Here is a 25,370-nt window from a genome sequence, read left to right as displayed (position 1 = left end):
AGATAGAGCTAACGATTTTGTGGACCTAGGATAGATGGCGCCACTGAAACTCTGTATAATCAAAGTTTTGTCGATGATGCCCGGTTTTTGACGCATTTATATTTCTGTTGGAACAACAAGATTTATAGAAAAGTTACCTTTTATCGAGCAGGTATTCTTACAACTTGTTGTCTTTCTACAAGACCCCCATTGACGTCATGCCGCGTGATTCTCATGGCCGTCGCTCGAGGCTGCAGGTCTGGGAATATTCTAATTTTTTCCTCGTGATTACGCAGCGGAATCGCAACATTTTGAAGGAGGAGGTGTGTTTTCTGTCTTTTGTGACAAGATGAACAATGTCAAAATTAGAAGATGCCAATTCTTTCAACGTTAAAATCGTTGCGCTTCTCCTTTAAAGTACTTCCCAACACTGATATGATATGACTGGTTATATCTTATATGTTGCACCCTGTTTCATCCCCTTTCTTATCGTCCTTGTGCAGTTTCGGCACTTCGAATGTAGTAATGAACCGACTAGCCCAAATTGCCATTTTAATCGTTATATCCGTTTCCATTAGGAGTGTGCGAATATTCGAAACTTCGAATACTTAGCAAATAATGCTTGCTATTTGATTCAATTCACTTCGCAATTTCGCTGTTCAAAGTATTCGAGTTCTTCGAATACTTCGAAAGCTACGAATAACACGGAACTCGCCGATTAGTGTCAACTCGCGGTAGAGTTCTCTGTTTTGTTTTTGGAACGCACAGTATGGTTTTGAGCTTGGCAAACTCAGAATGCCAACCTAAGTGCCTCTTCTGTTTTGTATGAAGCACTGGACAGTTATTTGCATGCGGTAGTGCAGTCTGTCCTTTGCTTGCCATCATGTCTGGAACTCCGGACTGCAAACGTGGAATACACGGCGTTTCGGGCGTCGCTCGAAACTTCGTGTATTCCTTTCTCTTCACATTCTTTTTTAGTGTAGCACAACCATGTATTGGCAATTTTGTTCCTGCAGTCACTAAAGTAGCCAAGGCGCAATGGATTCGGATATGGATTTACTGCTGACCTCGGCTATTGGCATTGTTTGGCTCGTGTTATTTTTCGCTTGAATTTCCGGTTCATCAGTTGGCAGTATTCCTTTTGTTATTTATTTCTACCCGTTTTCACTGGTAAAAGTGAGACTTGCTCCCTCTGCCAAAAAACAACAACAACAAAACATATTCTTAATTTATTGCTTTTTTGTGTGTGGTGCCCTCTATGGACAGAACTATTGCACACGGAAAGAGATTGCGCAAAGTCAGTGTGGCTTTGCGGCGCGATCGCACAATCTCCACTTCTGCTGTGGCCTGTCGACCCGCCTCCGCTAGAGTACTTCCATTTACATTCGCGTGGTTGCGTTTACTCGCATAAAAAGAGATTGCACAAAGTCGGTGCAGCTGCGCGACGCCATCTTCGACTCTGTATTGTGGCTTGTCGACCCGCCACCGCTTGTGTACGTTCGTTTACACTCACGCGGTTCTCCAGAGCCAGATAAATAAAGACGAAATACGTTGCGTCCATGACGCAATTTCCGACTGCGTTGTGGCTTGCCAACCCGCCTCCACCTGTGTACTTTCTTTTACGCTCTCTAACTTCCCTGCTTGAATGCTGTTTTACTGACTGATCTTTTATTTCATGTTTTTTATCAGTCACTTGTGTGACATCTTTTTTACTGCAATAAAAGTAACCTTTTCATAAATGTTTGTTAAAAAATAAATCTAGTTGTGTTTTGATCGAGAATTCTTGTTTAATTCACATTATAAATGGACATTACTTGCTTTCAAAAGTGTTCTTATTCGAAACTTTTATTCATATTCGAAAATATTCAGTTCAATTCTATTCATAACCTTTTATTTTTCGATTCGATTCGACAGATTTTGATATTTGCACACCTCTAGTTTCTATGTAGGTATATGGCCAAGATTTAAAAAAAAACAAAAAACATGCACCAGGGTAATTATTTTTTTTTTTTTAGCTTTAGTATTTACATGACAGGGAAAGACTGACAGCGTCCGTATATGAACAAAAAAGTGGAAAGAGAGGTGCGCCATAAGAAAGTGTTGGTATAGATAAGGAGAATAGTGAAGGAAGAAGACGAGAGGGAGGCGACGTCGCGAACACTCGAAAGGAACACTGGAAACAACGTCCTACTGCTTTGGCATGGCGCTTTCTCTACACTTGCCACGTGTCCTTCTTGGCTCATTCTTTTTTTGTCTGCAACGCATTTACAGTGGTCGTGGCAGCAGTCTGGCAGCCAAGGACTCTTCCGCTCCTGGTGCAGAGGGGGACGGCACGAGCCTGAGTTCTTCCAATGCCAGTTCGAAGTTGCATCCGGCCGAGCCGGACCTCGTAGCCAGCACAAAATCCGGGTCGGGAGAATCCAGCCAGCCCGTGGCCCCTCCTCGGAAACGGAAGCAGAACACCAAGGGCGGACTGCGCGTCAACACCACCGACGACTCCGACTGTGTAAGCGAAAAACCGTGTACGTTTGTGCACGGTTTCAAACAGCGGTTCGAGCGCTTTATCGATGTGGAAGTATTTGTGTTCGTCGTGTTTCCATTTATTAATGCGAAAGTCCCAACGGTGCAGTGGCCATCAAAGTCACTCCAGCGAGGCGAACACCTCGATCGGAGAACAAAATCTGATCGCATTTACGCCGTTGCATAATGTGCATTACGGCGACAGCAGCTCGCCACTCGCGTAATTCGCCGTCGCGGTGTTGCCGTCGTCGTTTCTGCGCTGCCTCTTGAGCTTGGTCCTCAAAGTTCTCACCCTATTTTCGCTTCCGCTCTCAATTTCGCACCTGTGCCTCATCCGTATTTCGTCTACGACGAACCTCCTTGGTTGGTACCACCCGGAAGAATAGGCCTGCTCGTGACGTCGTCGTTAGTGGATTCCCAGCCCGACCAAGCAACATACACGCGGAAGCTTGACGAGTCACCGCAAACGGGCAGACGCGTCCGTCTTGTCGTCGCGCCCATCGTGAGACGCCACAACACGCGCTGGCAGCAGTGCTGACGCAACCTAGGTGGCACTGCACTGATCCACTTGCGATGACGTTTGGGGGGGGGGGGGGGGGGGGGGGGGGGAGGAGGAGGAGGAGGAGGAGGAGGAGGAGGAGGAGGAGGAGGAGGAGGAGGAGGAGGAGGGAGGGAGGTAGGGAGGGAGGGAGGGAGGGAGGGAGGGAGGGAGGGAGGGAGGAGGAGGAGGAGGAGGAGGAGGAGGAGGAGGAGGAGGAGGAGGAGGAGGAGATGATGATGAAAGCCTCGTCCCCTAGATAGTGTTGCCTCAGTGCGTCATAACCTAAATTTGCATTCTTTAAACTTGCTACGGACGTTTTGAGGTCTAGCCGTACAATGTGCAAGTTTGTCTGGTCGTTGTTGATTGGTTGTTTTGAATGGTGCTTACACTACACAAATGCGCGTGTACGGTGGCCATGATCAAAACACGGAGTTTTTGCGCATAACTATGGCTTTGCTCGCACTTCAGATGAGACGAAGTATGGTTATCACCTGGACCTTGCGAAAGTGTTGTTTGTTTGTTATTCCCAGGCATCCTTGAATTCCCTTCCCCCCTTGGGGCTCCCAAGCCCGCTGTCGGCGGTCGAGAGCATCACCCAGGAGCTGGAGTTTTCCCTCGACCTCAGCAGTGCCATCCAGGGACAGTATGTGGTCAAGCCTCAGGTAAGCGCTTAGAACAGATCTCCACCAATGAGGGTTCACCGTCTGTCCCCTGCCAGAGGTCGCTGCTCTGTAGGTTTCTCAAGCTGGCTACATGGCGCAAGCTGCTGCCTGATCTATAGGGTTCAGCCACATCAGTCAATCAATCGGTCAATGTCTTTTTATTTTTCTTTCATCGAGAAAGACAATAGCTGGGGCAGAAAGCTGCAGCAGGTGCCACTTGACAAGGCCCTTGCTTCGAGATGGCAGTTCACGGGTGTAGCGACTGTTTAATGCTCTGTAGTTATATGACCACATGTGTACAGGCATGTGCTTTTAGTTCAAAACACATAAAATAAAAAAATAAAAAACATGTTAGAACAATTTTGTTACTTATGCATCAGTTGACAAAGTATGCACTTAAAAAGCAGCAAAAATAAATAGATGACATTTGGAAGGTAGATATAGTACCATCAAGGACACTGACACCCCCCAAAAAAATGTTTTCATTTTTTGCCAGGCGATTCATTATGGTGTCGGAATACTACTCAATTAATATTTTGCTACAGAGTAGCACATTTTTTTAAGGGGGGACATGGGCCTAAATTTTAAATTTCTTTGAAAAAATTCATTTTTTAATTTTGAGGTTTTCAGTTTTAGAAACTAATTATACACCCTTACACCAAATTTGATAACCATACGCCAAATAGTTACGTTGATATAAAATATTTTCAACACATTGTGAGGCAGTAACAAAGTAAAGGTGTTCAATGTTAGAATGCATTTTTCTCAGTTCCACTTTTTGCTGCAAATTTCATACGAAGGAATCTTTTGTTCGAAGGTGAAAGTATTCTGATACCACAATCAAGATGTTTCTGAACTGAAATTTACTCAGGAATCGGGCTATCTACTTTATTTTGTTTTAGGTTGAAGTCCTCAGTGATAAAAAACTAAGTTTTCAAAAATTGACGGAGGACAGATATGCATCGCATAGATTCAGGTAATAACTCTTCCTGAAATATTTACATTTAAGTTATTAAAACTAGATAGCCCGAGGTCCCATATCCCCCACTTTATATTCAAGCAGTCAAAATGATGCTTAATAGCTTAATTTGCATATCATAGATTTCTTAGTGAAAAGTGACACATCGTCTTATGCAGGTATGTAAATTTGTCTTAGAGGGCTGAAAGCTTGCACAGTGCACCTACATCTGAAGCTAAATCTCCCCTGCAAATTTCATTCCGATCACTTGAGTAGTTCGAAAGTTTGACCTCTAGCCAGTGTCCCCCCTTAATAAAGCCAAACACGCAACTGCTCGAAACTGAAACCGAAACCCACGCACCGCACGGAGATATGTAGAGGAAAGAGTGTGTGGTGGAAGTCACGTGGCTACACCCAACTGTGCAATTTTTTATTAATTTTTTTCTTCCGGGTGCAGCAGACGAAATGTGTTCGAGATATGTTTGCCGTGCGATTCCTTTGCAGTTATGTTTGTTCCGCTCACTGTTTTGTACTTCAAGATGAGTTGTTTTGTACATTTAAAGGGTAACTGCAAAGAAAAAAAAGTTTTTTTAAACAGCCTAATTGGGACAAGCATGTCACAAAACAAATGTTCTGCGAAAAAAATAATTTTTTTTTAGCAATATTTACGTCACAGGACGTAATTTAGTCAGAGTCAGAACATCTCCACATTTGAAAGTCCCGCTCTTTCGACCGCCGCGGAGGAGAACTACGCCCCGCCCCTCACTCTTCGATTTGCTCTTTTTTGTTGACTTGGCTGCTGAGTTGAACGACGCAGCGTCTCGACTTCCGGTAAGATCTGGCAACAACGCACGCTAAACATGGCGCCGGTATTGTTTTGGTTTGACGGTACACGAAAAGCTGCGGGGTTTGCGAGCACATAGCGAAGACATGACCGGAGGAGTGCCCCTGTGATGTTCCCGGAAGACGGAAAGTATCATTCGTAATCGTCGTGTGTGCTTTGAAAGCGAAGGGAGTCACAGGGTCCACGAGTGTGCAGCCACAAGCCAACGTTCACGACAGCGCTGCATTAACTTCGGCGATCTCGTTCTGTTTGGTGCAACACGGCGTTGCGACAAAGAGTTGAAACGTTCGTGGTGTGTGTGGTACAGTGCTTGGAAGTAGACACCCGACACGGAGCGCAAATTGGCTGTTGTGGGGTTGAGGTTAAATGGGTTCAGTCCCGTCGTCCTCAGCTGATCCAGTCAGACTGGTCCAGGAGGACGCGGCCAGCGTTTTTAAAAGTAAATCTTCCTTCGTTCCGTTTCCAAATGTGATAGATTCCCGACGCATACCGTGAGTAAAAAGCTGCGGGCGTTTTCAACAAAATTACGTCGTTTTAATTGTACAATGAACTGCGAAGACTGCGTTTGCACAGCGACGTGTTGCGCTCATCGTGCGGTGTGAATACATTTGGGCAAGATTTCCTACCTGCCCAATGATGCATGAACTGAGACCATTTTTTACGTAGTGAACATAGTGCTTTTTTTTTTATTTTGGGAAGAGGCGTTGTGCATTTATTACGGTACAATCACTTGAAAGTTCAGAAATTGGGGAGGGCGAGCAAGCTTTCCGAACTTTGTCTCCTTGCTCTCTGGCACTGCCTCTAGTTTCAAGTTTCGGTAGACATACCTACTAGCAGGTACAAACTGCTCTAAAGCAGGTTAAAGACTGGTAAGTCGGGACGGTGCGGACTTCGTGTTTCGCACTTTTCGCAAGGTGACTGGGGAAGTGCTTTTGCAAGGTATGCGGAATATTCAACCGATTTATGCCCGTTGTTTGCGTCTCTCCAGCAAAACGAATATGATAATCTACAAAGCTGCGATCACAAGCCAAGATTTACGATAACAGTACATATTCATTCAAACAATTTACGTAAGATGGTTCGAAAGCCGAGAAAAAAAATCTGTCTGCTGACGCAGAATTCGAACGTCCGAGGGCTTCTGCGGACAGCTATTACATAGTCACCTGGCTGTGCTTGGTTTTTTAGGTAACAGCTGTGTCTGGTCGCGGACTCTCGATGCACCCGGGGCACCCGGTGCGAATCTCGACGGCCTCCGGAGTGATAAGACAAGAACATAACTGGACACGTTTTTCACTACGCGAACGCTCGATTGCCTCCAGCCAAATAGCATTCTTTTCGGGGTGACATGGCTGCTGGAAGGCTCGCTGTTAGGATCACTCATCTGACATTTCAAAAAATCAGCATTTGCAAGCGCAAAAAAAAAAAAAACAAAAAAAAACAACACGCTAAGCAAGCAAAGAGGAAAACGAAAGAACCGAGCTATGAAAGCCAAAACCCCGCATAGCTTCCTAACACTAACACCTGCGACAGCTGCAAAACACACACTACTTCACTTCAAGAGGTCTCACTCAAGCACCTGGGTCAGCACGAAACACTGATCACTTCGGCGAAACGATTAGTCGAGGTAGGCGAGACAAGCGGTAGCGGTAGTAGCGGAGACTTCGGCTGCCATGAAAGAATGGTGAAGTTTTTGCTTGTTATGGTATGAATCTAAGCGGAAGTGCCCGTCTTGTAAACCTTTTGTAAAGAATAATAACTCTGATCACATGGGTTATTCTTTAAAAGTAAAAATATACCGCTCAAAAGGAAATTTCAACATATAACAAAGGTTTAACAACCAAGATCTAAGCTGTCAATCAAACTCTTAGCCAATGAGAAGTATAGCTGCCGATTGGGGTTCAACGTCACGGAATCCCAACTTCGTGGCGAGCGATTTAAAACGGGCGAAATAGCCGCAAACTAAAATCAGTCTCACGCAATGAATATTGCTGTAAAAAATGAAAAAATGTTTTTTCTCACGGAAAAATTGTTTTTTGACATGCTTGTCCCAACTGGCTGTTTAAAAAAAACTTTTTTTCTTTGCAGTTACCCTTTAAGCCATCAGGTGGCGAGTTATGACTTAACTGTCTCCTGTGATTCAACATGTCTGATAAAGGTGGTAGAATATATTCTTTGGGATGTGAGAGCATAGTTGGTAGGTAGTGTGGACAGGTATGTTCTGTCTAAATGCATTTAATGGCAGTTAGTATTCGTAAAGATGTTCAGACTTCATAGGAAATAGCTGCATTCACTTCTTAGTTTTGCTTATATGAAACTAGGAGCTGATAGTTACATAGGTTTGCTAATCTAACAACTTTATACCGTGTAAACACCAAAAGCAATTGATTGCGAAGAGCTTGTACGGCGATTGCGGTGCCATTTTTTCTTATTCTTTGTCCTGCCCTTCAGGACGACGAGAGGGACCGGGGCCCCCGCCGGTCAGAGTCCAGACGTTCCCTGGGTCGTCACTCCGGGGCCGGCGATGGAGTCTCCCGGGAATCGCCCGAGAAGCAGCCGCTGTTTGTGCCACACAGCCCCCACCGGACCCCCGAAGGGAGCCTGCGCCAGCTCAACATGGTGATGCGCACGCGCTCGGACTCCGGGCGAGCGCTCACAGACAAGGTACGGCCGGCGGGTCGACCGACGCCAGGGTGCCTGGCACATGTTTGTGGCTAGTGCGTTTTGCGTCCTTTACCACCCGTGCCTCGAAAGCTGTCCCAAAGTGGCAACAAACGACGTCACGGGAGCCCGGCACGTTGCGTCACCGGATGTCGCGATCCCGGCAGTCGGTCGTAGAAGTCCCGTGAGAAGGTATGAGCGAACACGGGTGTCAACATCGTCGCAGAGTCCCGACCCCCGGCTGTCAAAAGTTCCGTGAACTGTCGAGCTGGAGAGCAACAGCCCACGGTCGATTTGTTGGCGAGCGCGTAGTTCCCACCGCACTGTCGGCTTAGTAGGCGTGAATGGTGTACGGTGCTGCAGCGTAAAGGCACGTGAATGGCACGATAATCGTGCGATTTTATCGGGAGTAGGATAGACTGGCTTTGCCTTACCGGTGCAGCCACCATTCAACCATTGTGCAAAGTGACTCCTCTCAACATTTTAGCTCGTTGCTCGCTACGCTACATCGCTGAAATAGTGACGTGGCAGGGTCATGTGCAAGTTAGACTGTAATGCGGCGAGTGCAGTTGACCATTGTGTTTTAGCCGGGGGGGGGGGGGGGGGGGGGGGGGGGGGGGGGGGGGGGGCTAGGGGCTAGGGATGCTGCAAAATAAATGTCTGCGCGAATTTTCTTCCCTTCCTCTTTCTTAAAAATTGTGTTCGACCTATGTTCAAGTATGTTTTTATTATTCTTGCGGAATTTTTTAGTGTGGGGTCAACCTGTATTCTAGTAAATAGGGTAGTTTAATTCTGTTAACTTTCTGTGATGGGCCGGAATCCTCTTGTTCCAGGGGTCATGCATGCCTGCTTTTTCTCTTGCACAATTTTGTCGGTCACCTTTTTCACACTTAGTGCGCACGAGTTAGGCGTTATTCACACAATATATCTCGGTGAGTGTGGAACACAACCACCCGTGTCAAAATTTCCTTCGTATTAAAAAGATAGGCGAATTAATGGACCCGTTAAAAGTGCCCACCACACCAAGATGTCGATTCTAAAAGAATTCATTATAAGCAAGGCCTACTTGCCTGGAGTTGGTGGGACCATCCAAACCTGCCAATTCAGTCTGTTCCATCTGTGAACGTTTTTTTTAATGCCAGATGGTGTGCATGTAATGAGCTCATGCTATGCCACAAATAGGGATGATATTGTTGTAATACAGTCGCCGACCAATTATTCGGACTTCGCAGGGACCGAAAAAACGTCCGAATAATAGAGCAGTCCGAAAAATCAGCAGGTTAAAAAACTAGCCTTTATTACGTCTTGTGGGCTTAAAAAAAGCCATAAATAGTGCCTTGCTTCAGGTTAAGCCTGCGCGCCTTGTTTTAGGTTACGCCTCCGTTTGCATTCGGCAACTTTTTGTTAGCTTGAGAACCGTTGCCTTCTTTTCTAGCGCCGGCCACGTTACTGTTCATGGCAGCGTTCACAGTATTGATGTCTTTGTGCCACAAAACCGTCTCGGTTTTAGTGCATTGCAATACGTGATCAAACTGCTCTATGGTTATTGTTAGAAAGCTTGTTACCGCAGGCTACCAAGGGGTAAAATTACAACTGGAAGCTCGCGCTGCGCCTCTGAAGCACAATTTTCAGCGCGCGCCAGGAGCATTGCCGTGCTCACGGTAGCCTGCGGTAACGTTATGCTAAAACTGTCTATTATCATAATCGGCGTGCTTAGGGGTTTCATTTATTGCTCTATCAAAAATAAATATTTTAATATAGCGTGCATTTTTTGTACAGTGTTATTTGCAACGTTGCCGCCCCTCTCGCCAAAACTGCCCGTTCTAAGCTCTCGTCACAAACGGCTGGCTAACACAGACATGCTTAAAATTCTTTGGGAATTTTTTTATTTACTTTGTAATTACCTGAAAGCAAGTATGCATATTCAATCTTTTAAAAGTGCTTGGAATGAATGCTCATGTTCCTACGGCCTTAAAACACAAACCCAACGCCGATGTGTATTGCTCGACACATAGTTGCACGACCAGTTTCCTCCTACTGAGGGCAATGAATAGACTTTTCGTAGACTGTACGCTAGAGCCCTACATTACTAGCGGGAGCGTTTGCTGTCACGTTGAGCACAGATGGAGCTGGCGGTCATGCACAAGACCAGAAATCCGCATCGTATGCGATATACGAAAGGTCCCTAATGAAATTAGACATCCCAGTCCTCGTGCAACGCTGTTGCAAGGCGGAGCACAAAAATTTCTATTTTAACACGCTCACTTTTTTCATTAAAACGGCTTCACGCATTAAGCCCGACAGCCCCTGCCAACGCTTCCACTCCATCGTTGCCGGTGCCATCCCCGTTTCTCTGGCTTTCCTTTCGTCCACGGGAGGGCGAGCGGCGAACTGGAGTTGCGAATATTGCTGTGATGGAAGTGCTTCGCCATTTGCGCCGAATTGTGCCATGAACAAAAGTCTGCTGCATGTCGCGCCAAAATGCCATTTTTACACAGAATACCGCCATACCTGCACCAGGAACAAAGCACGAGATAGTTTAATATTGGTTGACACTAATATTGAAAGACATATAAGAGAAGAAAAGTGGTAGAAACACATATTTCAGGGTGTTTCTACTCACCAAAGTTCAACTTTGCTCGTTTATTGCGCTGGCCACGTCATCGTTTGTACTTCCAAACGACGATGTGGGCAATGTCACAGAGCTAGAAATCGCGAGAAAAATAAATAAAATGGTTGTATGGCGGCTGCTGTGATAAGACAGAACCAGGTTCTCGTGCTCCTGACAAGGTCACTTGATTTTCATCTCTGCCACATGCCTCCACACCGTTGCACTATCGCCGCTCGCGTCAACTCTCACCTCCTTGCACGGGCACGCTAGCGTCGAGCTTACTTGCGTGTCATTGGGGCGTTAGGAAAAGTGGTTTGTGCGGGGGAGCACCAAGCTAGTGCGATGGGCTCGGAAATGATGCTCAGTACTATTACTGGTCATCCTTTTTTAATCTTTATTGTAATTCGACCCCTAATTTTAAAGGGTGGTGGCGAGAAAATATTGGAACAAAATAAGGGGACCTTTTTTTCTGAATATGAAGTCAAGTTAGTTGTTCGTGAAGCAGTTGATCGAAAGGATCCCAAACTGTGACTCAAGTCTGGCTCCGATGCTGCTAACTCTTGCAGAATTAGGAGTGTCACTTTTAAAGCTCAACTTTGCAACTTTTTTAATATTTGGAGGAGAGGTTTGCAGTATAGTATGATATTAGATACTTGAGTGTTGTAGGTTTGTAAATCTTGGTGGAAATATCTTTATTGATCGACGTTATAGCAGATATGCTAGTTTTTTTCTGGAATTTTACATAAATGATATTGACAGGCTACATTAATTGGGAGCATAAAGGAGGGAGAGGGAGAGACACCTTATCTCAACTGAAGTATCTTGCTATGGTTAATTTTTTAACCATTTTTTTTCCTGAATTCCTATTGTAAACGGAACCTACTTTGACCTGAGCCTTATTTCTAAAAAGACAGTTGTGTGCCATGTACTTCTTCTGATCATTTATATGTATTTTAATTACAAAACATAATAATATACATCAAATCAAAGATGAACCCTCAATTTTTATCAAAGATTTAGTCACTTACTGTAAACTTCTGAAAGAACGCCCACCCAAAATGAAGAGATACAGTGAAACCCGTTTAGAACGGACCCATGTACAGTGAATTATTGTCAATATCTAACTCGCAAAAAATTTAAATAAAAATTTATGTAAAAAGTACTTTTTATAGCGAACAATGTATTTGTTATATCAAACGTTTTTACCTTGGGAAGGCTTCCAAAAATGCGCAAACAGTCGTCTTCTAGCCTGTCTCTTCCTCCCAAAAAAAGTAGAAAAGAAAAAGAAAGTTCCAAAAGCTCAAGTCGTGAACAAAATTGAGCGAAGAGAAACGATTCAGGGGGTAAAAAAGCTAAAAAAAAACTGCCTGCAAACACGCATGCAAAAAAAAAAAAAAATTTTTTAAAGCGGTTGTTTACAAAAAGAAGCGATTCAAAAGGGCAGGTAAACTAAAACAACAAACTGCAAAAAAAAAAAAAAAAAAAATTTTTTTTAGTGCTTTGTTACAAGGCGGAAGCGAAGAGATGAGAAAGAAAGAGAAGCTTTCGCCTTACAACGAACGCATCGTGAAAGTTTGTTGTAAATGGTTTTCGCTATATCGAACTGATGGTAGCGTTTCCTACTGTTCGTTATAAACGGGTTTGACTGTAAACGGTGAAAAATATGAAATGGGGGCTATCTTTGGGGATGCCACAGCAAAACTTTAACAAAAATAATGATAAAATACCCTGGCACCGGCCACAAACCACGTGACGCGGAAACTGATATCGCAGATACTGCAACTTCGCATTTTACAGTGCGATAAGCACGCGGGAATTCGCTATGAACTCCTGCATTATGGGAAAGGATACCGCAGGTTGCAGACACAGCAGATTTGTGTTTCACGGTGTGAAGGACCCGCGGAAACCCACCAAGAACTCGCATCTCACGGGAACGAATAGTGAAAATTGCAGACGCAGCAGATTCAAGTTTTATGATGCAACAAACACATGGGAACACTCTACTAACGTGCCTGTCACGGGAACTGATCGTGCACGCAGATCGCGGACAAAAATGCAGGAATTCGCTGCAAACTCGTATGTTACGGGAACAAATATTGCAGATCGCGAATGCAGCACAATCATATGTCATGAAGCAATATACACTCAGAACCAATGGGACCAAATCGCATGGAATCGAACTTGCGTGCGCAGATTGCGGACAAAAACACGGGGATCTGCTACAAATTTCATGTCAGAGGAACGGATACCACAGATTGCAGATGCAGCAGATTCGCATTTCACAGTGCAACATACACGCAGGAACAACTCGCGTGTTACGGGAGCCGATATCGCGTGCAGATCGCGGCCAAAAATACGGGAACCCACTATGAACTCGCTTGTCAGACATGCCGGTACAGCAAACTGTGCAATCAATGCGATTCCCGTCGGAGATCGTGTGACGTCCGACGGGAACCGAAGCATTGCCGGTCGGCAATGTTTTGGAATTTTTACGTTATAAATATTTACCGTAGATTATTGCGCATCCGCCAATTCCACATTAAGCGCCCATACCCAAATTTGTAAGATCTGAGAAAATATGCGCTGTACATTGATATGTAGAATTGATGACCGGACAAGCGCTCATCCCCCATTTTTTTATGATTATCTCGAAATTCTGAGTGGTCGCTTGCCCGGTATTTTACGGTAGTAGCAAGAAAAACGGAATGGGCTATCTCTTGGGGGTGGGCGCTCTCTTAGAACTTTACGGTAGTGATGTAATCATTGTTTAATTTTTAAGTGATGTGCTAACACTTTTTAGGATCTGCTCCAAAAGGGTGAACGACTGCTGCAAACCAACATTTTGCCTGCTACAAAACGTCAACATCAATGATTGACAAAAAGTCCATCACTGCCATTGACATTGTTCTTTGCTGTTCTAACACTGGTATTTTGCTGCAATTCTGTTTTAACGTGCTCCAGCAGTGACTTCAACAAGGGGTCAACAGTATTGTGGAACAGACAAATAATTAAGCAACATAACATAATTCCAAAGAAAAGCTGTGGTCTCCAGGAAAGCTTTCCCCCTCTCGTGCCATCACTGCATCCCCGCGTTTGGAACAAACGCTTTTCGGCTGTTGTCGCAGGAGATCCTGGACCAGGTGGAAGTCCTCAACCTGGACACTGGGGAAAAGATCCCACTGAGTGTGGCGGAAGAGAAGCTGCCGCGCTGCCTCAACCCGCTGGCCTTGCACATCATGCGCATCACCTCGGAATACGTCAGGTGGGTTGCTTCACCCAGTGGCAGGAAGCTGCACTAGAGCGACTACGTAAGCTACGCTCGGAGTATCCACACTTCATTACTTGGTCGTCTTGTGGGCGCCGCGATTTTGGTGCCTATTGCTGAGCGGGCAGAACTGGCGATCGTCACGATTTGAAAAATGTGTTTTTTTTTTAGCTTAGATTTATTGTCGGGAAGTTCGGGCAATGTCGTCTTGCTTTGTTCCGGACTGCATTCCTGGAAAGCAGAAAAGCATATTGTGCTATTTCAGATGGAGCTTTGGGTAACTGGCAACAATGATTTCAAGCACTGAATGGCTGAACTGTTGTTGCAGTGAAGCGTAGCTTGTTTTGTGACTCTAAGCCACACTAAACATTACGGTGCGGTGCGTGCACTTTGTGGGGAACGGGACGGGAATGTCGCAGAGGAACTTTACCGACTTCGGTATTAGTATACTCGTCACCTCGGGAAAAAAGGTTTTGTAATATACTCATGCCCTGCGCAAAGTAGTTCGATCAAGATTTGGTGACGAGAGAAAGGAGCCATGTTTTTTGCTCTAGAGACGTTTGCATTCTGGTGAACTAACAAATTTGCCATTTTTTAAACAAACATTCAAGTATCTTATTCAGCACACAAAGGGGGAAAAAATAGAAATTACTAAAGCTTGACAAAAAGTGAAAAAATTTTTTTTTTTTTTCTTTTTGATTTTTGAGGTGAAAGAAAGTATAGTACTGTGGAATCAATCTTTAGAAATGGTGTGAATACTAGCGGGTAAAATCTGGGACAGCCTGGATTTCACGGGGAAGTTTGATGATCTTGGAAAGTTGGGGTATTTTCGAGTACTTTGAGAAATGTTATAAAATTCCACGCTTTCTTTGATGTGCAATGTGTTCCAAGACCATAAAATCAATTGATGTACTAGTGATATTGTAAATTAGAAGTCGTGGAAAGGGTATTGGAGGCTCCGGATACGAGCGCCAATGTCTCGCATTCAAGAGACAACCATCCACAGCACCTCACCATCATTGTCCTTATTGACGATTGTCAACCTTGTCAAACATGTTGTGGGAACCGCTTTTGTGTTAGCCTGTGTCCCTGCCAATGCATCTGCTACTGTCCTGTGTGCAGCCACCTGGATAAGAACCGGGAATCGGACGAGGAGAGCATAGACTTCCGGCAGTCTTCCCAAGACCAGTCGGACTCCAACACACTCAAGAAGAGAGCGTAAGCTGCAGCACTCTCTGCTCAGATACGTGATTAGGGGGCTGAACGGCATGGTTATGGCATAGGGTTTGAATATCAGTTTCGAATAATACACTATTCAATAGTCTCTTCGAGGTGAACTGCGATACTTATTTGTACTTTTCGAAGTGCCGATCGGGTTAGGTTAGCCCCGTTGAACGCGCTTCTTACAATGCACCGGTGCGCTGCGGGGAAGCAGCACCCGCGGAGCTCGCTTCGTCGCAGGGCAGTCGTGTGCTTAGGAAAAAAAGCACACTTTCAAATGAGGATATAAAAAGAAATGTATACTTTGTGAACATTGATATCAACATTGCAGTAAAATTTGTAAAATAAACTGTGTGTACTTTGCGAGAGTATATGTTAGGCAGAGATTCCTTGGCAACCTGCATTCATTATTCGTTAATTTTCTTTCTTTTTTATATATTTTAGATCAGGGGTTCTCAAACTTTTTGGCCTCACGGAACCCCAGGAAGCCTCAAAAACTGCCGCGGAACCCCCCCCCCCCCCCCCCCCTCCCTATTTGCCGACCGAGAAGCAACAGATGTACAATTGTAGGCAATTTTGCTTGTGTTGCTTCCCATATACCCCCACCATATCAATCGCAATGTCAGTACAAAGTGAGGTGAAGGTGCTTTGCATGGTCCTGCCGCACAGCCTGTGGCAGGGGGGAGGGGGAGGGGAGGGGGGTTGCAATTTGGGTGTTCGCGGAACCCATGAGACCAGCTCGTGGAACCCCTGTGTTCCCCGGAACCCAGTTTGAGAACCCCTGTTCTAGATTGAAGATTTATAAATATTCTCGATTAAAGGGGCACTGACACCCCAAAGGTCGTATTTATTTTTATTGTCTAAAACGATGCAAGTTGCAGTCATAAACACGCAAAAAAAACCGCATCGCGAAAAAAAAATTTCCCGCGCGCGCGCGCGCTTTTTTATTTTTGGCGTTTGATTTTCCCGCCTCTCGCCTCCTCGCTTCTTTTGATCGGTGACGTCAAAAATCAGGAAATTTAGAAGCTTTGTAGGCGACATCTCTATAACATTTAATTACGGCAATCCTAAAACATGTTTTTTAACGCAATTGCAAACGCACTACGGCCCTTCTTTTTGAAATACCAAAAATCGGGAGTTCGTTGTGGTGCCGTCTCCTGGATTTGTATCCTCCAACGGAAAACAGGCGACACCGCTCAAAACCGGTCCGCCGCAACGCCGGGCGCTCGCTCCTTTCCTCCTCGCTTTGGGTCGCCATGGCAACAGCAGGGAGTGGTGAAAGGAAGTCTACTCTCAGGTCTCCGTAATTTTTGACGTCAAGGCACCGGCGCCGATCGCGCGGGAACTTCGAATTCGGCATTTGGAAATTGTTTTTTTACTTCACGAATACTGAATTCCCAAATCTCAAATTTTGAGGGTAATGTCCCTGCATCGTTTTCAATCGTTTCGGATAATAAAAAAAAATATGATTTTGATGTGTCAGTGCCCCTTTAAGGATAGCTGGGCATCTCTGTAGGTTTAATTTTATGTCAAGTCAATCGTTTACTTGTATCCAAATATAGGCATTGGAATTTCTGAGGCCACAGTTCGTAGATATAGCTGTACTAAAATTAGCTTAGAAGTGGACAATGGAAGCGTGGGAACAACCTTTACAAGTTCAGCAAAAGTTTTGTTTTAATATGTTGCAACAGTTGTGAAAGGCTTGGAGAAACTATTCAGTATTTAATGTGAATATATTCAGGCAAAACCACTATTCACTTTATTAGCTTACAACTTTTAATTCAGGAATGGAAAACGATGCACTGCCACAGCACCATCACCGAAGCGCAACCTCTGTGTGCACGGCTGTCGGTCATTTTTGTAGCGTGAGCTACACTGGCCGAGGTTGAGCAGTTTCGCGTGGCTTGCATAATGAGCCGTGCTCAGTGCTGCGCAAGCGCGAGGAGCAGTGACGTCACACGGCGCACAGCCGTGTGGCGTCACTGCTGCCGCGCTCCGCTGCCGCCGCGCCTGCCTCGCCAGTTTGCGCATTCCAGAGGAGTGACGTCATACCCGCGGCAGACGCACTGGCCCCACCGCGTGCCCAGCTGTGCGCCTCCGTTGCGCAGTAGCCAAGTCTAACGTTGCACCAGAGCCGCTTGATAGTGCCTCTCATTTGGTGCGCATATGCTCACACTACGTATATCCTGGCATAGCCGAGCTAAGCCACCACAATTTTTTTGCTTGCTGCCTGCTACATTAATTTCTCAATATGCTCAAACTAGTCTTTCTTGAAATGTTGATTAAGCGGAAATATTTTTTTGTTGCGGAAAGAACTCTGATAAGCACATTGCATTTACTCATTGCATATCTTGAAAGGTTTCAGGACAGACTTCAAATATCTCAGAAACCCATGAAAGAAAAAAAAAAAAAAGATACTGGGCATGGCATACAATGCACCTACTGTTTTTCTGCTAACCTAGACATCGGTTAGCAGAAAAACTGCAATCCCAAAATAAAAACGCTCAAAAGCAAAAAACAAAAGGCTGCGCCTTTGTGCATGTAGCAACATGCAAAAAAGAACAAAAGAAAGTAGTGTTCTTACACGCATCATGATCATGGTGGTCTAGACATTGGTTAGTGGAAAAACTCCACTTCCAAAATAAAAACACTCAAAAGCAAAAAAAAAAAGAACAAGTTTTGTCTCTGTGTTTGTGGCAATACACACACACAAAAAAAGTCTCGTTTACACATGCATTAACAATGTTGGTAGTCCTGCTTTTTTTCTTCTCAAAATGCTTTGCTTGATGTTCAATGCTGCTGTTTCTCTCTCTCATATGCTAAATGTTCTCTTTGACTCTTTTTTTTTTGTCATTCTCTTTTTTTGTGTGTTCATCCGTTGTTCTTGCTTCCCTGTCTCACTTTCCCATCCCAAGAGTGTTGCTTGTCCGTCACTTTGTTGCGGTCGTTTTGTGCTCCCCACCGCGCCGTGTGAGCCAGCGTCAAGTCTACCGGCACGACCATCAGCGCGCAGAGTGCACGGTCGGTGCAGCGAAAATTGTGGTACTTCGCCTATCTCGGAACTTTGCCTATCTCAAATTTTTTTCCCAGCTTTTCTGACTTCGAGTTAATGAGGGCTTCCTGTAGTTGCCTTTCTTGTCCATAATGTTTGGTGTAAAAATCGTGACTATTGTGCCTGGAACACGTCTTCAACCTGTGACAGAAGAGACGTCTGCCACATTCACCACAGCTGCTGTGACATTGCCTGGGTTAGGGCTGGCAACAACGCAACACTTCTACGATGCCATCAGGCTGAAATCGAGGGATGGGATCGCGTCTTAGGACGCAGTAAACACCAGTCTGAGACTCATTCCAGGCACCCTAGTCGTGACACCGAAGTTAGATGTCTGCCGCTTCACATTATCGCCGCCTTTTTCGTTGCCGCCCAGGACGCGCCTCACCAAGATGATTGGCAAGAAGGTGGGAAAGAAAGTGGGCAAGACGGTCAGCAGGATCAAGACCGTGGCTGACGAGAGTGAGTGTCCGTAACCTCCGGTTCGGGGTTGTCCCACGCCTGCTCCCCGGGCGTAGTACCTCGAGCCGTTGACTTCCCCACAAACAAGACAGACACGAAACGAGTGTTGTTTACCTCCTGTTTGTGGCCACTGTTTCGGGCTTGGCATGCTAGATTTTTCTCGGCTCAAACGCGTCGTTCCGTGGAGTGTGGCCGCCAAGGTGGTGAGACGAAGTGGGGCTGCTTTTCATTTAACGCAAAATGAGTGTAATGGCTGGGATTCCCGAGTAAAGCGAGCCATAACCGCGCGACCATATCGTACAACTGTGTCGCGTGATTTGACGTCGCGGAAAAACTAAGAAGTTCCGTGGGAGAGAGGAGACCATATAGGGGACCGAGTAACCACATCGTGTGACCGTATACCGTGATTTGACATTGTGGAAGGATGAGAAAAATCCGTGCAAAATGCCGTAGATTCCGAGCAGACCATGCAAAACCGACACATTCTGCATACACCGATTTTTTCCATAGGATCAACTTTATGCTTGACGGACGCCACTGGGAAAAGTTTGCGAGTATTTTGGCACCGTATCCCCGACTCTTCCAATTCGATTTTGGCCCCTTGCAGAGCTGCACTCTCGGCATAGCGAAGAAATGGAGTGCAGCGACACCGAGGCATCTCCTGATGCTCGGGAGGCCCTGAAGATCAAGACGTCGAGCAGCCACAAGGCGCCGGCTGACTTCGACTCTATCCGCGTCGTCCAGGAAATCGTCGGCGAACACACGGTGAGAGGTGGTTCTCTCTCTCGCAAAAAACAAACAAATTAACACATTTGGAAGCTGAGCCCCTATTTTGCTTGACAAATGCACCCTGAATAGAGATCTGAAGAGTTATTAATCATCCAGATTTTCCTTCGAATTAAAGCAAGGGTTCTCAAAACTTTTTGGTCTCACGGAACCCCAGTAAGCCTCAAAAATTGCTGCGGAAACCCCCCCCCCCCCCCCCTCCCTCCCTTCATATTTGCCGACCGAGAGGCATAAGTGCAATCGGAGGCAATTTTGCTTGTGTTGCTTCTCATATATCCGCACCATATCGATTGCAATCTCAGTACAAAGTTAGATAAAGGTGCTTTGCAGGGCCTTGCTGCGCAGCCCGCAGCGTGGGTGGAGTGGGGGAGGGGGGGGGTGCAATCTAGGTGTTTGCGGAACCCATAAAACCAGCTCGCGAAACCCAGTTTGAGAACCCCTGAATTAAAGGATTCAGCATATACACCTTGGCATTTCTGAAGTGGCAAGACTATATATTTTAGGTGCCAATGTAATCTGCTGTAAGCAAAGAATGGCTGAAAAAACAATGAGAGCAATAGTTTGGGTGCTTATAGAAAAAGTTTGGTACAGTGGGTGCTTATAGAAAAAGTTAGGTACAGTGTGGCTATATTATTAAATGCTTGTGTAAATTAGGCTCGTACACTGCTTGACACTGCTAGCGCGAACACGTCATCGGCACGTTTTCGCCCTTTACTTCGAGCGGACTATTGGTGGTGACCAAACTTTACCGCTTAGGTTAGAGCCCCAAATGAACACTTTCCACCACACTAGTGTGTAGGGTACTTTTAATGACAAACTTTCAATTAAAAGAAAAGCAGGAAAAACTGGTTGCTGCCTGTTCGCGGTAACTGTGTCGCACAACAAACACGAGGGTTTGTTTTATGTAGTTGCCAGCTTCTTTTTTTCGAAAGAAGACTAAAGCCCCAGTTTGTTTTTACAATGTCTTGCCAAGGAAAACAGTAAGCACGATTTATGGGCCCCAAATGTATGAAAACAAAACATTACATGGTGGAAAGAAACTCACTTGATCTCGGCGTCAGGTTTCTGACTTGTGCCGTTTTCTTTCTATTTCCAGGGAGCAGTGTGGACCATGAAATTCTCGCCGTGCGGGCGCCTCATGGTGAGTCTTCCTCGGAATTCCGTATCCTCAGCGTGCTGTAGTTGCCGTAGTCACCGACGGCTAAAGAAACGCGGGGCATGGCGAGTCCCAAGCATCTCATCATCGCTCCGCAGTCAACAAGATTGCAAGCGAGCGTAATAAGGCCCGCCCCGCGTTTCTCAAGTTGTTGGCGGTTGAGCCTCGGAGCTCGCGAAGGGGAGGAGCTTTACCTTGGGCATGCCCCATCCCACACAGGCAACCGCAGGACAAGACAACATCCTCCGGATCTGGGTGCTCAGGGACGCGTACGAGCACTTTGATGACATGAGGAAGAAGTACAAGGCGGAAGGTGAGTCTACCCACGTCCTCGCACATCTCGCTCGTTCGTCGGCTCAGATTTCGGCGAAACTATGTTGCCTAGAACACGTCTCCGCCCGGTGTGCTTAGCGTCCCTCTCCTGCATTGAGACTGGTCCCGAAGTGGCAGCAAATGACGTCGCGAAAGCCGGACTGTTGTGCTGTTTGGTGTCGCAATTCTAGGGGTCGGGCATAGAAGAAGCTTTTAGCCTTTCCACTCTGGTGAAGAAGGGAAAGCAGCGGAGCTGTACTATGTGACGCTATCTATGAGGGACGGCTGCAACCAGACAACCGGCAAGCTGGTTGTCAGGTTGCCGTCGTCGCTCATGGATGGCAGTAGCTGTTTAGAGGGTTGTGTCGAGATTTATTTGTCCATGGACACGAAACTGGGGAAACTAGCCCTTAACAGCTCTGCTGTAAAAGAATGAGTGAAAACGAGCGTTGTCGTGGCGTCTCAACTCCTGACTGCCGAAGCTTTTGCGAACTGTCGAGCTGGAGAGCGACCCCCCGCAGAACGGGCGTCTGCCGCACGCACCAGCGGTGCTGTGACACTGCCGGGATCGCGGCCAGCAACACTACACTGGCATGACGTCTTCTGGCATTAATCGAGGAACCTCTGTTTAGGACGTGTTCCAGGCAATGTAGCGAAACAGAGCACTCAAGACCACTTTAGACGGGGTGATTTCGGGGTGACTGGACAGTTGTTTTCTAAATTTCCCTAGATCCTCGCAGTGCAACGCAAACTGTTGGGATCGAGTCCGGCTCGAAACTGGCGAGAAACTCCAACAACTCTGAGACACTTGAGGCGGCAGCGTCCAATCGGGCACGCAAAATTTTCACGTGACTCCACTCCCTGTGGTGGTGATGATAGTAATTAGACAGGGGTTTAACTTTGTTTTGGTTTGAAATAAACTGTTTTTATAACTGTGTGGTTTTAGGGAGATCAATTACCGTATTTACTCACATAATGAACACACTGTTTTTCCCGAAAAATTGGCACATATTTGGGGGGTGCGTTCATCACGCAAGGTAAAACTTTTTGCATTTACACACTTTGTGCAAATGTCATCGTAGGTGCCATTATGACTCGGCAGTGTACTGTGGCATGTCTCCCCTGACGGAGGCGCACCCGCAACTAATCAATGGGCTCGCCACAGTCCCCGTGCTCTATAAATTGCTAATCTTGGGTGCTTTCGGCGTGCCTTCTTACGAAGGAAAAGCGACCTACGAAACTCGCTCAGCACGAAAAGCAACACAACCAGTCGTAGGCCTAACCACTTTCATGATTTCACTGTCTGAAAGCGGACCACAGACGACGGCATGTTTACTGACATCAGTGCATCCGATGGATGAAGCATGTCCGGGGCTGGGCTATTTCTCAACCCCAGCCTCATTAGGTGTGCACGCTGCTCAATTTCTCGGTTGATCACTTCCACAACTACGCACTTGCAGCCATTACGAGAGTGGCTTGGTTTGGCTTGACTTGACCTGGCCATTTGGTAGCTAGCTGAGTTTGAGACTCGCGGAGTCTAAAATTGGAGGTGCATTCATTATGCGAGGGAAAAATAAAGTCAAAATCTTGATGCTCGTTGGGGGGGGGGGGGGTGCGTTCATTATGCGAGTAAATACGGTAGAATTCTCAGTGCCATTTGAGGTACATAAAACGTGCTATTAATGGGTAACTGTGTGTCTTAATAGTACAAGAAAATTGGACTTTTAATGGGAAACACTGGTCTCGGAGCTTTCCTCATTGTTTGATGGAGGTGCGCAAGCTTGTGCAATCTTTTTGCTGATTGCAAATATCTGGTCAGTTTTTCAGTCAGTAGATCAGTCTTGAGGATAATTAAAATTCCCCTGCCCTTGTTTTCAGGAACAATAGAGAAACATTTACTCAACATGAAATTATTTTTATTGCATGGCTAGATATTACAAGGTATAAAGAATACAATTTTGGAAGTACTTCTGACATTGACCCTTTGTTAGCAATTTTACTACACATTGAAGGTCAATAATTAAATTAATTAAATTTCAAGAACTTTTTTAGCATCGAAGACTTGTCTCCCCTTAAGGATGATAACAAAACGTTGCAATTTGAATTTGAGTGCTTTCTGCGTGTGAATGCGGGTGTCCTATGTTGCTGGTGTTGCGACGTCAAGACGCTGGGAAAAATTGAAGTTGCCTCAGCCTACATTTTCACTCGCATTATACCTGCGCAAAGCACAGCCGATACAGGCTGTTGTAGTCCGCAAAACAAAAGCAGTACTATTACAGCATAGCCGTACCAGGCACGCAATGTTCTAGCCAATCTGCACAAGTTGCAGTTAAGAGGTGTATTGTCGCACGCTACATATTCGTCAGAGTATGACTTGTTCTTTTAATACAGAATTTTATTCTTACTAAAGTGAAGCGTGCCAGGGTTGAACAAAGTTGGCCAACTGCCTAACACCTGTGCCACAAGATCTGCCAACCATACAAGACAACTGTAAAAAAAAAAAAAAAATTAGAAAAGAAAAAAGGAGAGGCAAGAAAGAGGACTCCGAGACACTTCGAGAGGACTTTTGCAGGTGCAAAAGCTTCGAAGACAAGAAAAAAAAAAAAAAAAAGAAAGAAGTTACCCAAAAGGAGGACATAATAACGCTAGACAGGGTGTCACATACATGGAATGCCAAGACTGCAGTTTGCATCCACTGCATTCTTCATGAGGTGCAATTCTGCATATGACGGTTTGACGGATAGGTTCAAATGCAACCTCAAATTTTTCTGGTTTTGTGTATAGAATATAGAATTCTCACATTCCTTTCAATGGTTTCCTCTAGTCAAAAAAGACTCTCAGGAAAACCCGGGCTCCAGCACTACTGAGGAGGACGACAAGCAGGTGAGATTCCGGTTTTATCTCTGCCTCTAGAGCTGCCTCAAGTAGATCACTGTTGTGTTAATCTGGTGACGACCATTTTTTCGGTCAGAAGGCCGATGCTGAAGAGCCCGAGGACGTGAAGGGACCGTTCCTGCCAAAGCCGTTCTGCTTGTACGAGGGACACACTGCGGACCTCCTCGACGTGTCCTGGTCAAGGGTAGGCCCCTGTCGATGCTCTCACTGGCGTTTGATTCATATTGTATAACCTCATTAAAAGTTGATTCACACATTCGTGTTTAGTTTGACCAGGTACGTCACAACCGTTTAGAGTAAAGCCCCTTGATGTGTTTGTGATAGTTTTGTGAGCAGCATCCAGTGTGCGGTTCGTGAGTGCCCTTGGAAGCGAATCGCAGCGCTCGCTCGTGGCACGTATTTTGCACGTTTGCATAATAACGGTTATCGGTACCGGTACAAAACGCACAGTGTGAAATTTATCAAGGGGCTTGTTGTTGACACGATTTTATATGCATGGAAATCAAATGAGTCGCCGTGTCGCCTTCAACGTCATTCTTTCAGTGTGGAATTGAAATATGTCTGACGATGTTATAAGTGACCATTTTTCTTAGATACAGTAGGCTCGCAATATTTCAAATTTGGGAATTTCGTATATCTGATTAATTTAAACAAATTTCGAAATTTTGATCGTCCCGCTATGTTCTCACTGTAATTATAAGCCGCTTAAAGGTGCCATGAAACGATTTTTCTACTTTCGCTAAGTACCGTATTTATTCGAATATAAGGCGAGGTTTTTTTTCCAAAATCCGTAGTCTCAAAGTCATACCCTGCCTTATATTCGAAGCTCAGTATAGCAATATGATGATTTTTTTTCTTTTTCTTGGGTCCTTCAACTGCCCCCTCGCCTTATAATCGTGACCGCCTTATATTCGAATATATACGGTACTACTTGGAATCACACCCTAACGTTATTAACCGAATAACTTTGCCTTAGTTTTTCTAAGGCAGTCGTCAAACAAATTTTAGAAATATGAGCGTCGTTCATCTCCTCAACCCGGAGCCAGAAGAAGCGGCCACGTGGCTTCGTGCCCACCCTATGCCGCCAACGTTAGTCGTAGCCATGCGCTGGGGTCGGCAAAGTAGAAAACACGTGCTGAGCTCCAGGCATTGTTAGTGTTTGGCTATCCTCATCACCGCAGTGGCTGGACACGATCCACTACCCAAGTATCCGCCAATCCATTGATAGTTACGAGTCGAAGTCAAGGGCTCACCACTGATCTCTATGTCTATTTGCTGGATCGCGTTTGACCAGCTCCACCTATGGACGGGAATGCGGCTACGGTCGGCCATCTTTTTGCTAGAGTTATATTATCTCTAGCCATCATAGTAATATGATGTACAGCGCAATGGGCGGCAGGCTGCCATAAAATAGCCGTGGATCTAGTACACTGTAGCGTGGGTGATAT

The 25,370-nt window shown here is 45.6% G+C and overlaps 1 protein-coding gene across 2 annotated transcripts in view; it reads left to right on the top strand.

The window, feature by feature from the left end:
• LOC120840898 (WD repeat-containing protein 44) overlaps nucleotides 1-25,370 on the top strand; it is a 52,541-nt gene that overhangs the window by 4,351 nt on the left and 22,820 nt on the right. Inside the window, exons 4-14 of one of the 2 annotated variants that reach the window (XM_040211671.3) lie at nucleotides 2,251-2,485; nucleotides 3,571-3,702; nucleotides 7,953-8,165; nucleotides 13,899-14,035; nucleotides 15,161-15,256; nucleotides 18,688-18,773; nucleotides 19,381-19,538; nucleotides 20,656-20,700; nucleotides 20,935-21,028; nucleotides 23,852-23,910; nucleotides 23,999-24,106. In XM_040211671.3, coding sequence (XP_040067605.2) covers nucleotides 2,251-2,485; nucleotides 3,571-3,702; nucleotides 7,953-8,165; nucleotides 13,899-14,035; nucleotides 15,161-15,256; nucleotides 18,688-18,773; nucleotides 19,381-19,538; nucleotides 20,656-20,700; nucleotides 20,935-21,028; nucleotides 23,852-23,910; nucleotides 23,999-24,106 — 1,363 coding nt within the window. The remainder of the gene's footprint in view (nucleotides 1-2,250; nucleotides 2,486-3,570; nucleotides 3,703-7,952; nucleotides 8,166-13,898; nucleotides 14,036-15,160; nucleotides 15,257-18,687; nucleotides 18,774-19,380; nucleotides 19,539-20,655; nucleotides 20,701-20,934; nucleotides 21,029-23,851; nucleotides 23,911-23,998; nucleotides 24,107-25,370) is intronic. The other variant, XM_042294121.1, reaches the window with a different exon arrangement.

Source organism: Ixodes scapularis, unplaced genomic scaffold (assembly GCF_016920785.2).
Source record: "Ixodes scapularis isolate PalLabHiFi unplaced genomic scaffold, ASM1692078v2 PGA_scaffold5__190_contigs__length_132052651, whole genome shotgun sequence".
NCBI lineage: Eukaryota > Metazoa > Arthropoda > Arachnida > Ixodida > Ixodidae > Ixodes > Ixodes scapularis.
Note: the sequence above shows the minus strand (reverse complement) of the source record. Positions and strands in the feature narration are given on the sequence as shown.